The sequence below is a fragment of the Gavia stellata genome, chromosome 25 (genome assembly GCF_030936135.1).
Source record: "Gavia stellata isolate bGavSte3 chromosome 25, bGavSte3.hap2, whole genome shotgun sequence".
Classification (NCBI taxonomy): domain Eukaryota; kingdom Metazoa; phylum Chordata; class Aves; order Gaviiformes; family Gaviidae; genus Gavia; species Gavia stellata.
This window is the reverse complement of record NC_082618.1, coordinates 6,909,057-6,927,123: the sequence shown is the minus strand read 5'-3', so window position 1 is coordinate 6,927,123 and position 18,067 is coordinate 6,909,057. Positions and strand designations below refer to the sequence as shown.

The following is an 18,067-nucleotide window of genomic DNA, read 5'->3' as shown; positions in this document are numbered from 1 at the left end:
TGCTATTGAATCATTCCAGGAGTCAGTGACACTAACGAACGCCTTCATTAGTTTGCTTGTCTTTAGGAATGTGTTTGCAGAAGGCATGCTTGGGACTGTACTCCAGGGGTACTGAAAGCTTCCAGAAGAGTTTGAGCAGTGTCCTCCTCCCTTTGGTGAAGGCTGTCTTTGTGGCATCAGATGAAAATTGGTATCGCCGTATAGTCTTCCCTCCTTGCTGTGGGCAGTACTTGTACGGCTTTGTGAAGTAGTCAGGAGCATCAGTAGACCTTTGGGACTACATAATGTTGTAGGTTATTTGCTTTGCAGATGCGTGTACATTCCTCACTATTACGTTTTTCCTGCAGATGCAGTCATAACCTACAGTGAAACTGAATTATTAAGGATGTTCTTGAAATTTTTACAAGTATTTTTTCTATTGGTGTAAATTCTAGCACTGCTGTCTTTCCTGTGTTCTTATCAGTAGTGTGGATACTGGGCACTTTGAGGAATTTCTGTCAGTAATGACTGATGACTTCAATATTATTTCAGTTTTGTTTAATCAGATAATTGTCTTACGAAATTAGTAACTGGAGAGTGTTCCCAAGTGATACATCTCTGATGGCAGAATTAGATCTGCAGCATACATACCTCCCCCCCCCCCCCCCCCCCCCCCCCCCCCGAAATTTGTTTTAGAATAGCTTTTGGCTGACTTCAGTGTAGTCTTATAAAGGGAATCTATTGGTAAGAGAAATTATGGAATGAGTCTGGTATGCAAGGTCACTTTCCAGCTCTTTCACATACATTGTGTGTCACCTTGAGCAGGCAGTTGATTGGGGTATAAAAATATGGCCCTAACACTGGGTGTATTGGTGGGATTCACTAGTTATTTAACTGTCAGTGTTTATAGGGTCCTTATAGGACCCTAAGATGGATGGAAAATTAACAGCTTATTATTTTTTAAGTCTGACAAGTAACAAGACTTATGGTAAAGTGAATCCCTTTTTAGAAGCTCTGATATTGAAATTACCATCTTATAAAAAAACAATAGACAAGTCCTATGGCACGCAAATGTTTCTGACAGTGCTTGAGAGGAGCAGTAGCTTTGCTTGGTTTAGGTCAGAACTCTTTGTATGTTTGGGAGCTGGAGATTATATTTCTACTAGCCTACGGATGGAGGCACATGATTGATTCAAATCAACAATAAATTCTTTTAAATCTTGAGCTTATAGAATTAACCACATTAAATCTATTATGAAGAAATAATTCACTGTGTGAGGTAGGATGTGATTGCAGCTTTTGTAACAACCCCTTGAGTGTGGTAGTAATGCTACAGGTTTTTTTCAGCGTTGCTGCATCTACATTTGTCCTTTGGCGTTAGAAGCAATGCTGAATTTCACACAAGTGAAAACTTGATCTGGAAGACCTGTAGCCATCTGTTTCTTTTATACTTCGGATTTTAATGGGCTAGTCCTTCAGAGTGTAGTTATTATTTTCTTTTGAGCAAATGGCATCCTTCAGTAGTGAAGATGCATTTCAAGATTCAGCAGCCCTCTCCCTAAACGATTTAGAAAGCCTGCACAACTTTCGCAGTCGATCTGCAAGTTTCAGCAGCACAGGGTCCAGTGGCCGCTTGCAGCTCCGTCAGCGAGTAGCACAGCTTATGGCTTGTGTAGAGGACATCAGCTCAGATGATGAAATTCATGAAGAAGTGTCTCGCACTCTAGATGAAGCTTTCCTTATCTGGGGGAAAAAGCTGAAGGATAAGTGGCAAGAATTCAGGTTTTGTTCCCTCTAGTTGCATGTTTTTGTGTTTGTTGTTGTTTTTTTTAATGCTAGTTAATAAATAGATTTCTGATTGATGAAAAGTGACAGAAAATCTTTGTTTTCTGTAGATAGAAATTCTGCGGGGAAATTCGATGCTCTTAGGGTTGGTTACTTGTTCATGTTTCAGTTTTAGCATTGGTTTTGTGTGATTTTTATTTGTTTGTTTGTTTGTTTGTAGACTACACTTAGTTACCTGGAATGTGGGCACAGCTTCTCCACCTCCTGATGTCACTAGTTTACTTCAGCTCAATTCACTGGGCCCAACTATGGATATGTATGTTATAGGGTAAGTATACATTAGAGAACTTGCTTTGTAAGTTTATTGCAAAACTGCTAAATCTCAACAGCTTACTGTCTGTTTTGGGAAGACTGTGGAATGTGAATCACTGCCTAGGAGGTGGTTTAACATTATTGCTCACAGAAGGTGAAGAGTAGAGTTAGTGACTTAGAACAGAGATGATTTCTAGCAAAACTTCTCTCCTTTCTGCTGTTGTTTTGTGACAAAATACAGAATATCTTTTTTCTGAACACACAAAAAGTTTTTGGCTGCTGTATTCTTTGTTGGCACATAGAGGCATATTCATTTTGATATGAAAGTCATCCAAAATTCAGCATGTTTTAAAGAAATTGGTGCAAGCTTATTAGGCACAATCTGCCATCATGTTTTCCAAACTTTCTTGAAATTTTCAAGACCTGACAGTCAGGTTATTTGTTGTAACATATCTTGAGTCTAGCATTGTCTTAAACTCTGTCTCCAGGTGTATATAAGCTCCTTTAACTTTGCTTTTCTCAGTGTTAGATGTGTTAGACCTGTGGATGGGTTAAGCTGCTTGTAAATGAGAAACTGAACAGCAAGAAATTTGTGACTTATGCTGAGAGATGTCTGCTAGGGTCTTGTGGTCTGTGTTCTGAAAGGGTTATATGAATTCTGTCAAAACCCAAGTGATACAGTGTGAGTAATCTTGATGTATTCAGCTTACAGGAGGTGAACTCAAGAATCACAAATTTTCTGTCTGACTTGGCATTTGATGATCCATGGAGCATTTTTTTCATGACTGTATTGTCTCCATTGGGATATATCAAGGTAATTGTTTACATCTCTTAAGTGTTACAGCAGTGAAGGAAAATGTCTTCCCCAGCTCCATTCAGATTTTATTTTCTCCTCAAACTCTCCATAAAAGATAAGTTGATGGTGGTTTTTGCAGATGTCAGTCGCTTCCATAGGTACACTTACGTTAGAAGCGATTCTTCATCATACTTCTGTTTTCCTGGTTTGTTGATAAAGACAATTTAAATTTTTCTCTATTAATAATAATAATTTTGTTAATTTTAGCAGTAAAAATTGGACATACGGTTTTTCGTTTCTCATTTGGAATAGTTGGGCAGTTTTGATGCTTTTGCAGCTCAGATGACAAACAGCAAGAAGTTGTTCAGATATACGCGCGATGGCCCGTGTAAGTGCTGCAGAACCATGTGACCAATAGAAAAATACTCCTGTCGTAATAATACATTCTCAAGGAACAGAGTAATGAAGGTTATTTAAAATGAAATGTGATGTAAACTTACACTCAACAGCATATTTCTTGTGGCCACAATATCTCTGTCTCTCTCTTGTTTGTAGAAATTTTTTTTGCTCTGTGCAATATTGGGGAACTGTATTGTGATGCTTCTAATGTAGTCTGCTTAAGTACCTGCTTTCACTATAAATATCCCAAGCAATGGCAGTGATTTTCGTTAAGATTGGTAAGGTTTCTTTTTCTTTTTTTTTTCCAACTTGTTTACAGGTGAAAAAAATTGCATATATGTAAAACAGGATTTTAGTGGGTATATATATTTTTCTGAGGACTTTATTTTTGATTTAAGCCCTAGAACATTGTATGGTAGTTTAACTGACAAGATTTTTGGTAATACCTGGGGCATAAGATAAGCTAAAGTACTACTAGCTATTGTAATAATGCAAACAATAAACGTAGAAGGATAGCCGCAATTTCTCTAATAAAGAGATCTTAAAAGCCTTTTGAATGTTGTATTGGTTTTCTAAGTCAAGCATTATTTCAGGGTGATTTTGCTGAGATGATTGTATTATCTGCATGCTAATCAGACTCAGTAGTTGTGCCATTCTTTTAACTGTAATTAAACAAGACAAAGGACCCATTGGGAGTTATAAAAAGGAAAAAACCCATCATTCATTCTAGTGTAAGTCATTGCTGATAAACAGTAAAAATCTGGCTGTGGACTGACATTCAGCCCCTGTATACGGACAGTTAAAAAGAATTCCTGGTGGTATGCGTGATTGATTTTGAATTCTAATTTATAAATGTGGCACTTTGGACGCACTAATGAATGGATGCTGCCACCTAATGGTTCTCAGCAGGACTTGATTAGCTCTAATAATCAGAGGGGACTGTCAGACCAGGTCAAAATCAAAACAGGCAGTGAGGAGAGCTTATGCTAGGGCTTAGCTGGGAAGTTGGCTGAGGAGGAGAGGGACAGTTACCCCTTCTTTGCTGACCTGTGACAAGGTTGGGTGTAGAAGGGTAGTTGTCATCCTTGTGGCATTCTGTCCCTTTAATAGCAGGGTCCATTTTGAGTCTTAGGCTGGTTGGAGTCAGTCAATTCTTTTGCCATAACCAGAATCACATCCGCTCTGTGAAAGGTCTTTGCTTGATTTGGCACTACATATTGGTGGGACTAGGGCTAGTTCCAGCAGAGGAGGGATCCATTGTGTTTTGATGCTCAAAACCTACAGGGGGGAGAGGTTTTGTATAGATCTTGAGAAATGTCTGGGGACTGGCCCACAGCAGAATGAAATGTAGCAAATAATAAAGGGACTGAAAGACCTTGGTATCTCGTGAATATAATTATGGAAAGGAGAATACTGGTTACACCAAAAGTCTAATCAGATACAAATATTTATGCATTATCTAGTTATTGCGATCTATCATTTCAATATACTGTTTAGTATTTTGTTGGGTTCAAAAACAATGAAAACATTAACATGTATTCTGAAATCATTTAATTGTGTAGATGTGGAGGCAAAGAAAGGAGGAATTCTGTTTGAAATTTTGGGCTGAGTTTGTGTACTTCTCAAGTAGTTGTATAGTCAGTGTTGTTATTTAATAATAGGTTTTATTCTAGTACAGTCTTTCTCTAAGTTCATCCAGCATAAAATTGAACTACAATTAATGTATTTTAATGCCTGTATTTTAAGTTGAATCATTATCATTAAAACAAACACTTAAAATGAATTTTTTGTCTCACGCCAGGAACATTGCAAAGTTCATAAATGTTTAATGGAGAACATCTTTGTTAGATTATTTACACACACACACACACACAAAAAAAAACCACCACCACCCAAAACAAACCAAACCGCAAAACCCCCCAGTATCTTAAAGCTTAAACAGTGTCTTATGTGCTCCCTAAGCATCTTTGCTTTGGAAGTGTTTGGTAAGTCGTTTTTTACAGACATTGCAGGCAAGAGTTACTGCTGTTTGCAGCTCATTGTTTTTGCAAATACCTAGGAATAACTGCTGTGCTTTTTAGGCATTTTAATGGCATTTAGCATGATTAGTTATATCCTGAAGGATGTTTCAGTTTGAAAAACTTGCTCCTGATGGAGGACTTGTACTTGTGCACTATTAAGATTATAGGTGAAAAATCAAGGATTTGGTTCTTTATGAACAGGATGCTTAAAGACAGAAACAAGAGGCTGGTGAGGCAGAAGAAAGGTCTTTAAAGATGTTTGGGCAAATACCCATGTTTTGAGGTCAACTTCAGATTTGTAATATTATGTTACAACTAATGTTAATTAGTTGAGAGATTCATCAGAATTGTTTATAAGCAAGTCTACCGTAAGAATGTATTCTTTACAGCACTGAAATGCAGCTGCATTTACTGTGTCACAGTACTGAAGCCAGGCTTGGCGAGGGAATTGCATGACTTCTGCTATGGCATTCTTCACCTAAAAGCTCCTATGAAGTAGACCAAAGGAATTCCAAATACCGCCCTGGAAATGACCATTCCATCTTTCGTATCTCTTCCAGCTTTCTTCCATCCGCATGCAGGGATTACTGCTTCTGATCTTTGTGAAGCATGTCCACCTTCCTTTCATACGGGATATTCATACCCACTACACACGCACAGGCCTGTATGGATACTGGGTAAGGAAGCACCTGAGACTTGATTGCTGTGGTTACTTATGCTTACAGTGGTGGGTGCCTCTAAATGGTTTCATGGTGGGAGAGAGGATGTAGAGTTTACTTAAAAACGAATAAACTGACAAGTAGTGAGACTCACTTGTTTGAAGCTTGTATGCAAGTGCACAGCACAGACCATAATTTTACCAGTTTATTATCTGATATACAACAACCTCTGTAGGAAGAAATTGTATTTATTTAAATCTAAATAGCAAGATTTAAAAATTTATAGGTGGTGTTAATAGCTACATTTGCAGGTGTTGACTATAGTTTTCAGAGAACGTTGTTCGTCTTCCGTATCAGGGGAACAAAGGAGGAGTCACCATTCGCATGTCCCTCTATGGTCATACGATTTGTTTCATGAACTGCCACTTGCCAGCTCACATGGAGAACACAGAGCAGCGATTGGATGACTTTGAGAAAATTCTGGAAATGCAGTTTGAAGGAGAGAATATTCCAAGTACCTTGGATCATGAGTGAGTTGTTCAGACCCTATTCTGTCTGTATTATTTTTATCTGTTACACAGTAAACTCATACACTGAAGAGTTTTGGTTTTGGAATTTTCATCCATCATTTTTATTTTAAATGGCTTTTCAGCCTTGACCCTGAATCCTGGGAGAAAAAGATAGCCTGAAAGATGGAGGTCTATTTTACAAGACTGTTCTCTTCCAGTCTTGAATTACATTAAATTTTTAGTGTATGTACTGCACGTGTTATGTGCTGGAGATCTGTAGAAGCTAAAGCCCATTTATACCAAAACCCTTTTCGATCGCTATTAAATGTTTATCTTTCTCCATTTTTTGAGAAGATTTATGTTATATTTTGGGCTGGTTTTATTTCTGTTGCAATTTTAGTATCTGGCTGAGGGCTTCTCAGCCTTTAAAACCTTGATTGATGATTTCTGTAGCTATATGAATTACACTTCCTTCAGGTGTCTCACAAAAAAACCCAAACCAAAACCCAAAGCAAACCTGATTTGGGCCACTAGTTGAGCTCTTGTTCCTTAATTCTGCAGGAATTACTTGTATGTTCCATTGTTTTCATGTGCTGAAGTCTAAAGATGGTAATAAAACCATTTAAAACAGGGTTGAGAAAAACATTTTTTTTTTATATACCCATAAAACTGCCAGGACAGATAAATCCAGAATAGATATGTAATATCACTTTAATTGTTAATGAGTTCATTAAAATTAGGTAAAAATGTATAACATGTGAGTTTCAAAATTACTGCTTTTCCTACCTTAGTATAAGTGTTTGACATTTCAATTTGATGTGTTTCGTTTTCTTGATTATGTGCATGGGCATGTACCAAATCACCTACTGTCATCTTCTAAGAAGAAATTGCAAATGGCATTAAAATAATAAGATCACGTTTGGGGTATCGACCCCTGAACAAAACGTTGAAAGTAGGGATCTTCAAAGAGAAGTTAATTTACTTGAAAAAACAGCTTTCCTGATGTTTAAAGCATTGCTGATAATACACTCTGGTACTTTGTAATAACAACTTTCTTTCCTAATAACTACAGAGCACCCAGTATGTATCCCCACTTTCCCAAGGCACTAAACCAGAGCTCTGAGTTAGTGGATTAACATAACCAGCTGGTGTATAGGTCATGAATTTTGTGAATTATTTTACCTACTGTTAAAATTTAATTCTAAATCTGTCTCTAATAGAGATGTAAGTCATTAGGTGACTTGGGGGAAGTTAATACCCAGGCAGTAATGAGCAAGCAGCAAGAATGCAAGGGACTTAATTTTCTATTTCAATTCCTTTAAATTTTTTGTTTAGCAGCAGGTTATCCCTGTGTAAGCTTATCTATAACTACTTAATGTTTGTGTTTAAGCTGTTTAGATTAAGTAATATAAGTGATTAGAGCACCTAATTAGCGTCATGGCTTGTATTCTGTTGAATTCTTCCCTCATGTTAATGGATTCCTACAAATCTTCCTTGATTTTTTGCTTTTCTTTTTTTTTTTTTTTTTTTTAAGTGTTCTCTTCTGGTTTGGAGATCTAAACTTCCGGATAGCAGATTATGGCATACATTTTGTCCGAGAATCAATAAATAACAAGCGTTACAATCTGCTGTGGGAAAAGGACCAGGTATATTGTCTCAATCTGTTTGGGGGTTTTGTTTGTTTGGTTTGGTTTTAATGCATACAAACATAACACAGTAGTTAACATCACCTCTTGAGTTTCTAATTTCTGTTAAAGAACACAATTTCAGAGTAGTCATGAAGTGGAACAGATCTAGCTGTTTGCTTTCTCATGTCTCAGTCATAAGCCCCAATTACTTGCAAACTTTTTCTGCTTTTGTTTAGTTTCTTACTAATTTGTGTCAGCATTTGTCATGCTCGTGTCTGACTGAAGCTTTCTTTGAACTTCATGGCTTGTGAATTGTTCCTCACCTTAATTTCTTCTCCTTTTTTCTTCTCCCAAGAATTATTTTCAAGAGAAACTTATTCTGGAATTTGTTTTGAGTAGAACTGCTACAAAACTTCTAAACAGATCATGTCAAGAGTTCTGGCAGTGACGAAGAGGCACTTCTGAATTTACCTTTCCAAATATGTTCTACTGACTGAGAAGTTGAATTCTTCTTGGAAGATGCTTTCTCAGTTCCTTTCCTAATTGCCCTTTAAGCTCTGATTTTTAAACATAATCTTTAAAAGTTACTTTTTATTTCTGCAGTTAAATATGGCAAAAAAGAAAGAAGCATTTCTTCAGGAATTCATAGAGGGTCCTCTGCAGTTCAAACCCACCTACAAGTTTGACCTTTATTCGGATGTATATGATACAAGGTAAAAGCATAATAAGATGAATTTAGACATGGAATGTTAGAGTGAATGTGGTACTTGACTAAATATCACTTTAGTAAGCAAACCTGAATTTTCTGAATGTACTGGTTAACTGGGGCTGTTGCGCTATTCTGTTAGGCTCATTCAGTGGTCAGATCTGAATAAATGAATATTTCTGGCTGAAGAAGCCTGAGTCTGCTGAATGCATGAGGAAAGTAGTGAAACAACTCTTTTTGGAAAAACTAGATTAACAGAATAAACCAGTGCTTGTTTAAGCCATGTCTTTTTTGTTCTTTAATACTAAAAGTGCCCATTGGTTGTCAGAAATGAGCAAAAGGAAAAGAGTATTGTCTGCAATTTTTGTTTTCCTTCTCTGTTTAAGCACTTCATTTGATACTGCTGGTATTTGAAAATACATGTAAATGTGTCTTTATAAATGATTTTAAGTTGAAAATGGAGTAGCTTACTTTTCCAAAGTTTTTCTCTGACACTGAAGTTTGTTGTTAAGTATTAGTGTTATGTTTCAACGGAAGGATAAGTTCCTGTCCCAGCAGGGGTTTTGTACTGATCTTTTTCTTTACTTCCAGAGAGCAGAAGTCCCTGTTTTGGTTTAAGTAAGAAGAGAACTTTCTGGATTTCATAGATTTGTAAATATTTCAGAATCAAAACAATGCTCCTTCCCGAGCTTTTGATTTGATTTTTGTGAAATATTTGAAAATCAGATGACAGCTGATTTTCTTCAGGGATTTTCTGAACCTGTCTGAAAGCTGTAGCGTTATCTACTCTGCTGTTGCACTTAATACTGGAAGTTTATTCATTTGGATCCAAAGACATTTTGCTCCCTAATTGAGCGTGAAGAGATAAAATGGGACCAGCAATAAATCCAGTTAACAAAAAATACTTACAGTAATCCAAACCTAGACATTCTAAGAATGATTCATAGCCTAATAGTCTGTATTGGCTCATTTAAAGACCAAAAAGTATGCTTACGCATACTGTGTGCCTTCTGCTGTTAAAGCTAGCAGAAATATTTTGGTCGGATGGGGGGTGATCAGTAGACCTCAAGACACACACCCTTGGAAAGTGTGCGTTATATGAAGCGCACGGTATTTTGTTATCTTTGATACTTTTTCAGTGTGGTTTTTGAGGTTTTGTTTCCCATCTAATATGCCGCTTTCTGTAAAAGAGTGAGTGTATTAACTTAAGCTGTTCTTTTGGTATTTTCTTGCACAGCAGAGCAGACATATGGCAGCTCATAAAGATTTCTGTCGGTTTATATAATTACTGGAGTAAGTGGGATACGGCCCCTTAGTAATTTAAAATCTTTCCACCTTATTAAAGGTGAGTCAGAGTTGTATATGGGAAGGGGTAAAACAAAAGTATGTTGAATATTGAACTAAATGGCATTTTCAGTTTATGATGATTTTGATATTCAAAGTTATTAAACTGACAGTTTTCCTTACACATCCTGCTCATTAACTTTTGTAATTCAATCCAGTCCATTCTAATTCCTCTTCCATAGGGTATGATCTTTTCTCCATTTCAATTTGAAGTGATACATCCATACAGAGAGTTGCTGTTAAGTCTTCCTCCCACTACAGAGAGAACCACGAAAGGCTCATGTCTTCTGTTGTTATTGATATGGTATAAAAGGAAACTCTGAATTATGATTACAGTTTGATGTATAGCACAGTTGCAGGTTGCAGGCACAACTTTCTCGATAATGGGATTTTTAAAGTCTTTTGTTATGAGACAGCAATAGCTTGCAAACTTGAAATGTAGGCTAGTACAAGTTAGAGGAACTTTAAATAAAGCATTGCTGTGTCACCTGTCATTAGTATAAGCTACCTAAGTTTGTCCATTTTTTGTTGTTAAAAGAAACTTGTTCTCAAATGTTTTGAATACTTCCAAACATCATTCAGACTCTTCCTACATGTTCTTTAACTTTATGCCCCTTTTCTCAGAATAACTACAGATTTGAAGCTTGGGGCAGTTGCTCTATTATCTCAATGTTCTTGCATGTTCTTATGGAGTGTTTTAGGAGAAAGTATCATTTCCTTACGAAGCTGACTAACCCATTGAAATGCCCTTCTCCCCTTCATTTTACTCCTCTTTCGGAAACTTATGAAACTTATCTGTATAAATGGAGTTGAGTTCAAATTAAGGAAACCTTGGTTGTAAAGCATATTGAACAGAGCTGTAAAATGAAGCTTGGATGTGATTGCCTTCTTTTATTAATATGTATCTGACAGTCTTTCAACTTTGAGTAGATTTTGCACAGTATTCTTAGCCTTTGGCAACTGTTTTTCTTCTCATTTCACTTTTTATCTTACACTTTTGCAGTGAGAAGAAAAGAAAGCCAGCGTGGACCGATAGAATTCTTTGGAGAGTGAAAAATCTCTGCCAGCATGCATCAAAAGAAGGCGAATTCTCTGAAGAAGAACAGACAATTTCCGTTACTTTGAATAACTATATCAGTCACATGAGCTATGGCATCAGCGATCACAAACCTGTTACAGGAACTTTTGGGCTTGAGGTGCTGTCCCAGTTATGTTGTTAAGAAAAAGTTTGTTTTACTAAGTCTTGCCTTACAGAAGCTGTTTTTCTAAACTCTGTAAGTCATAATCTCTGCTTCATTCTGATTATAGTGAAGGCAGCAAATCACTTTCAGGTTATTTCCATTCGGTTAAGAGTCCCACAGCAGCTGTGGCAGAGAGTAACTTGAATGACTGAAAGAATGGCAGACTTGACTGACTTTGAATTCTGTTGTTTTGTCTAGTTGAAGCCTCTTCTATCAGATCCTTTGGTCACACTGAATCCTGAGGGTGAGTGGAGTGCGGAACGTGATGTTCTAATCAGCTATTCTGCAGTGCCTGAATTCCCAAGCAGTGCTTGGGACTGGATTGGACTCTTCAAGGTAATGTTACCGCATCATGGCTCTTTACTCTCATGAAGGTGGTGAATATGACTGGAGGAGGTAGTTGATAGTCTTCTGACATAAGACATTGTGATTTTTGCTGGTGCAAAAGTCTCTGAAATAGTCGTGTATCCTTGATTGCCATTAGTTTCTGTATGCCGACAGTTTAGTTGCATAGCATGCGAGCTCTTTTGCATCCTTTAAATTCTCTGCTAAGATGAAGTGGTGATTTATTTAAGTGAAATGGTGCAGAAGCTGTGAAAAGGAATTGTCCTCCCCTAATGCCTGCAATTCAAAAGATTTATATAGCAAAGAAAGAACAAAAATAAAAGAAAGTCAGGGGAAGGGTGAAAGAACAGAGCACTCGCACACTCTCAGAAACAAAAGATTTGTGCGTGCCCCCAAAATGTTTTGATCCTAAAAGTGAAGTGTTTTAATTACTTCAATGAAGTAGTAAACATCTCTCTCATGATTTTGAGTTTTCCATGTAGTTTTTGTTGCCTTCAGAAGGCTGATGTTTGCATCTTTCTTTGCAGGTTGCTTTCAGGCATGTGAATGACTATGTTACTTATGCTTGGGTAGAAGATGATGAAGTTTCTTCTAACAAAGACAGTAAACAAGTAAGCCAATTATATTTCTTTCTAATATAGTTTTCCACAGAATAGCATTCAAGGTCTATTTGTTCCGTATCCCCTTCCTTTTATGGGTTCTGTATCTTCCTTCCCAGTCAAAGCTAATGGAGAGTGATATTATTGTTTAAAATGCCTCTTCCTAATTGTTATTAATTTTCAGGCGGTCTAGCACACCTTCTGAGGTGTGATCATATAGCTTAAGGGAATGGATGAAAAAGTGATTTATTGCTGTAGTGACTTTTCATTGTATTAAAAACTACTGTCATTTTATATTTTGGTCTGTTTCTGCCACTGAAAGTAGAAATTGGCTGTTTATTCATCTGATTCTCAAAGTTGCTCAATGTATCCTAAATATTTATTGTGTGATTTTCATTATAGTTGTAGGTACCTAATGTTGCAAACACAATTAGTTCCAGATATGTAATACAGCTACAGATTAGGCCTTCTTAGACTTTCCTTTGTTTTGGCTATTGAGTGTTTTGGTCCCTCTTTAAAAACTGCTGTCTGCTACATAGCTTTCTAGTAGTGATTACCGAAAGTGATTTCAAACAAAGAAACAAACAAAACTTATTTTGAATACCGATGATCTGTTTCCAGAGGTATTTATCTGAACAAACAGAAATTCAGATTTAATTCTGGAGGCACAGTGAGTGGAGGGATGGATGAGATTTTCCAGACAGCAATGGAAAACAGTTATTTCTTGTTAGAGATTTTGTAAATTAGCATCAAGTTTATAACAAGAGCCCAAATTGTGTTGTATCAGTATTCTGCATCTCAAAGTTTCTCAGATATCATGCTTTCGTATCACTAAGCTTAAAACTCTAAGCACCGTGAACGTTGTTTAAGCGGGATACTGTGGGCTGCAGTTCAGGAACTTTAGGATCTTTAGGATAGTACAAAACAGAGGTGGTGGGTTTGCTCTGCTGTTTCATTTAACAGCTTATTGCCACCAGGAGGAAGTTCATCTCCCTCCTTGCTGCTTCTGTGGCCTTGCCCCTTCCCTTAGAACAGCTCTGGGTTGCTTCTCGCTGAACCAAGTCACCTTACTAACATAGTGAAGGATATTTGCTTTTCCTCCCTGACATAGTTTTCAGATGGTTTCATGTGTTACTGCTGTCCTTGTCCTTTTTAGCTTACATTTAAAAACTTGCTTATAAATAGTAAATACTGTTTTTTATGGTGTCCTGAATAGCAGAGACTGCTTTTTTGTAAGCTTCTTTCTCTGTGGAAATTGCCTATTGTTATTCTTGTTGACAGGTTTACATGAGTGCTGCAGAAATACCTGATATGGGAGGAGAATTTTTGCTTTGTTATTACAGCAATAATTTGCAGTCTATAGTTGGTATCAGCCAACCTTTTCAGGTAATATATTTGGAAGCTTTGATTAATGTTGATGTAATTTTTATTTCTTTTGCTTTCATATGCATCTGAACATAGGTGTGTGCAGCTGTGTTAATCCTGGGGGAGGTGGCAGCAGAAGTAATTGCAAAAAGGACATGTGCTGGCTAACATTCTGTAAAAGAATTTCCTGATACGCTAAGACATTGAGTAGCTATTACGGCAACACATTGCTGTAATGAAATAAGACAAGTTTCTTTCTGTCAGCTTTCATTTTTGGAACTTCAGGCTCTGTCAGTTAGGTCCCTAGTTTCTGTAAAGATGAGAACTCAAATCCACTTAAATGCTGCCAAGTTTCTGACAGATTTTAAGTGAACTCATTGTGTTCTGTTCTGTGGTAGATTTGCACAGAAGTGCTTCCTGTATATTTAGTCACTGGAATTGGGGAAAGACAGGGCAGCTGGAACTCAAGTTATTTGTTTAACAGACGATTTCGTTTAATTTCTGCAAGGATGACTTAACCAGCATGGACTAGATGAAGGGACTGGGCATTGCTTCTTCTACACAAGCATTTTTTGCCAAAATCCTTTTGTTTATGCATAATTTTCCATGCTCTCCTAATGTGTTGTAGGATGGTTAAAATGGAAGTTCTGCATTGTTGTTGGATGCAGGGGTTTTAGAAGACTGTGAAACTCCATTACCTTAGGAGATACAGTAATGAAAGTTACTGGGATGGCTGGTATATCTCAGTGATACTGTTCATCTTTTTTTTCCTATATTGGTGAGAAACATTGCAGAGTCCAGTATTTCAGTTGTCTCTGAGCTTAAGATCTACCACAAACTCTGCAGGATGATTGTCAGTTGTATGTGGATACAACACACCATGTGCCTTTCTTCTTGCATAACACTTAATGGTTTGGTACCAGTTTAGTGGGTTTTTACTAGATTTTTCTTATAAATTTCATAATTGCTGCATAGATGCATCACTTACATACTTGCTAGAAAATGAGAAAATTGAAAGATACCTTTATGTAATGGTGTATTGATAGTACAGAGCAACACAGTGTTTCTGAATGTGTTAATTTGTTAACTACTGTCTGTCTTCTAGATTCAGCCTAACAGAACATTAATAGGAAAGGATCTGTCACAGGAAGAGAACAATTGGATGCAGAAACCTGACAATCCGGAATCGCATGATGAGTTCTGAAGGCAGAAAGGGCATTTAGTGGTCCTGATTCAGGAGTCAGATAATTCTTTGTCTTAGTGATTATAAGCTTTTACTCTTAGAAGATGGAGTAAGGCAGTGCAAGTAAGACAGGTAGGATTGTTCAGAAACTTTGTAAGCTCTTAGAAGATAATTTATTGTGGAAACAGATATTTTTATTGTTATGGGGAGAGTAACTCTCTTGCACTGGATGAGAACCGTAAAATTAGCACCTAATGAATGCTGTATGTTTTAAGGTGATAGACATTTCTAATACTATGATTTAACCTAAGTAAGTTGTGATCTGTAATAGATTTTTTTGCTCCTTTTTTTCTAGAGGATATTTTATTTACGATACAAAATGCTGTAACCACTTAATCATTGATTCCAAATTTTGGGTTTAAATGAAGTTATTTAAAAATTATTTATTAGATACAGCTAGTTAGCTTGTTTTCAAATTTTATTTGACTCTCAAATGGAAGCTAATTACCTTTTGGGAAACACATGTGGCAACAAGTCACATGAAAAGAAAATCTTTGGAGTGTGTAAATTCTCCTTTGGTAGTAGATCCCTTTTCTTCATGCCTTACTGATAACTGTAGGATTTTCCATTTATAATTTTTCCAGATTGAGATACTTTTATCAAAACACACTTTTCCTGATTTTTAAAAAATTCTTCTTTTATAAAACAATTTAGCAATTTACCTATTGTGTTTCTCCCTCTGATTTAAAAAAGTAAAATAAAACCACTTTTACACTAATTCCTGGCTTAGAGTTAACCAGGATCCCACAATTTCTGAAAGAAATTGCTTAAGTTGAGAAATGGTTTAGCATAGGGGAGCAGACCATAGTTCATGAAGCACTTGTTGGAAAAGAGCTAATGACCATGGTACTAACCCTGATTGTTTTCTGTTGTCATACTGAATTCAGAAAGCTACAGCCATATTTGAGTACTTCCCTGATACCATCCTGTCAAATAATTGCTACACTTACTATGGAGATGATGGGAATTATAAATGGGGAATTTCAGTGGAACAAGATCTTTCTTATGGCACAATCTGTGCTACGAAAATTGTAAATCTCTAAAATTTATAGCAATCAGTCTGCAAAATTTCTGGTTTTGTGGAGGTGCTCAGACCTTAATATATCCTGTGCACTTGAGGGTGGAGATGGAATGAGAAAGATCATGTACCTTTCAAAAACCTAAAAGGTAGTTAGCTTCAGAAATGGTTTTGTTTCTTGATGAGGAAATGGAGATGTTTGGAAAGGATTGGAAGAGGCACCAACATTCCACAGAATCTCAAACTGCAGTGCCGGAAAAGAGCACTTGTGGGTCTCCCATGTTCTAGATACACAACTTTGAGCTACCTACTGTGTATGGTAAGTAAAGTTAGTTACTCATCACTGTCATGTTGGTTATGGGTGGAAAAGAGGAAATTTGGCTCAGGTGGAAGAGCAAAGCAAAGGCTGTTGGTGTGTTTATGCTGGTATATTGCTTCAGAACTGAATGGATTCCTTTTTGCTCTCTTTCTCAAAGCCTTAGTTTTTCAGGATTCTTTTGCAACAGAAAGTTAACACCTTGATAGGACATTTGTTTTGCAGTTACTTGCTTATATCATTCACTGTATAAAATCTTTTGGGGTCTGGGCATCTTTGTGTACTATGGAAACTATAACATAGGTTAACTGGTTAGATAGCTGCAGTGTGAGGTTTAAGAACACCTAGCCTCTGTACATTTTAGTTAGTTGTATCTCAGCTTAATGCTTGGTGTTGGGAACTGTTTCCAGTTCTAAGTAGTGAGGGCAGGTTCAGAGGATACTGTGTTCATACATGGATTAAAACTGCCTTGAGGTTTACAGTTTGTACATTCCTATTGCACTTTGGAACAATATTAGAAACAGTTTTCACATTTGTACCAGTCTTACGAGAATTTATTTTGCACTAAATCTTTCAGATACATGACTTTTCATGGCAATTAGGGCATCAGACAAATCCCTACTGAATTGCAGAGAGCTTCCAGTTCTTTGAGTTGTACTCTGTTTCTGATTTTACTTGTGTAACTGTATTACCGTATACTCCGTGCAAGGAGATTCTGTGGAGACCTCCAAGAACAGTGGTCTTTGAATTCCAGACCACAGCTGGCAATTTACTGTGGACCAAGATCCAGTTTCTTCTAATCAGGGTGCATCTGCTGTTTATGAGCAGCTCAGAGGGGGAGCCATACAGCCGCTTTACATTGGCAAGAAACTCAAGATCCTTAATGTTGTATGAGAGCTGATAACCCTCTCAATCACTGGACACAGAAGCTGCCTTTTGTAAACTAATCCTTTGAACCACAGGACTTCACTGAAAATGCCCACAGCAGCTGTGATTGAATCTGCTTGTGTGTTAGTAGGACACTGCACAGAACTGTATACTTCTTTCTTAAGTATTATGCACACAGTAGCACTTTTGTTTACTACTGTTACCTATGGTAGCTTTTCAAACTATTCCATGACCTGTAATGATGCAATTTCTGATGAAATTTATCTTTCTTAAAACACCTTTAATTGGATGTTATAATCACTGGAAATGTTTTTATACTCATGTGTTTTCTTTTCATGTACCACTAAAATAAATCGTGGCAGTGAAGTGTTCTACATGGCCTCTGTTAATTTGAGAACGAACACATTGGTTTGGGTGGGGAGGATTAATTTGTGCATGATGACCTTTCTCCAGGAAACTTTGGTCATGTTTAATGTGCAGATACAACAGTGTTTTAGAATGGAAATATGTCAGTGATAACATGTGGTAGGGCTTTGGACTGCAAAAGAAGGGCAAGGACAAATACTATTTTACTCTTGGACAAAGCAGATTCATCTAAGTTGGTTTTTTTTTTCCCATTTAAATGAATCCAGTATTAAACTGGCTTCTGTTGTGGATTTTCTGTCCCCCCCTCCCCCATTGAGGAGGTTTTTATATTTTCCTTGTAAAAATGCTCAAGCCACTTAAATTGCTGTCTTAATTTTTAAGAACAGGTTCTTCTAAATTCACTTTTTCACAGTGAATTTTTGACAATATGATTTGAGATGTCTTTTTTTGGTTTTGTCAAAGATCTGCTACATTGTACTTCATATTTTAAATTTTGTACGTTTTAATATAAATTTGCTATCAAGTAATTTCCATCTAAGGGTAACTTT

General features: G+C 36.8%; 1 protein-coding gene across 1 annotated transcript; it reads left to right on the top strand.

Annotated features, from left to right (window-relative positions):
* Positions 1-1,642: 1,642 nt before the first annotated feature.
* Positions 1,643-17,519, top strand: INPP5K (inositol polyphosphate-5-phosphatase K). Its single transcript, XM_009806890.2, has 12 exons — positions 1,643-1,761; positions 1,985-2,092; positions 2,782-2,890; positions 5,853-5,969; positions 6,309-6,481; positions 7,995-8,106; positions 8,692-8,801; positions 11,142-11,334; positions 11,578-11,715; positions 12,252-12,335; positions 13,605-13,709; positions 14,794-17,519. Exons 1-12 carry the CDS (start codon positions 1,643-1,645, stop codon positions 14,890-14,892), a joined length of 1,467 nt encoding a protein of 488 aa, XP_009805192.2. The 3' UTR covers positions 14,893-17,519.
* The last annotated feature ends 548 nt before the right edge of the window (positions 17,520-18,067 follow it).

Excerpts from the sequence above, each read along its gene's own strand:
- INPP5K (XM_009806890.2), top strand. The coding sequence starts at position 1,643 with ATGGCTTGTGTAGAGGACATCAGCTCAGATGATGAAATTCATGAAGAA. Across the intron at positions 8,107-8,691 it reads TGCTGTGGGAAAAGGACCAG|TTAAATATGGCAAAAAAGAA; the intron begins GTATATTGTCTC and ends TTATTTCTGCAG. Across the intron at positions 8,802-11,141 it reads TCGGATGTATATGATACAAG|TGAGAAGAAAAGAAAGCCAG; the intron begins GTAAAAGCATAA and ends ACACTTTTGCAG.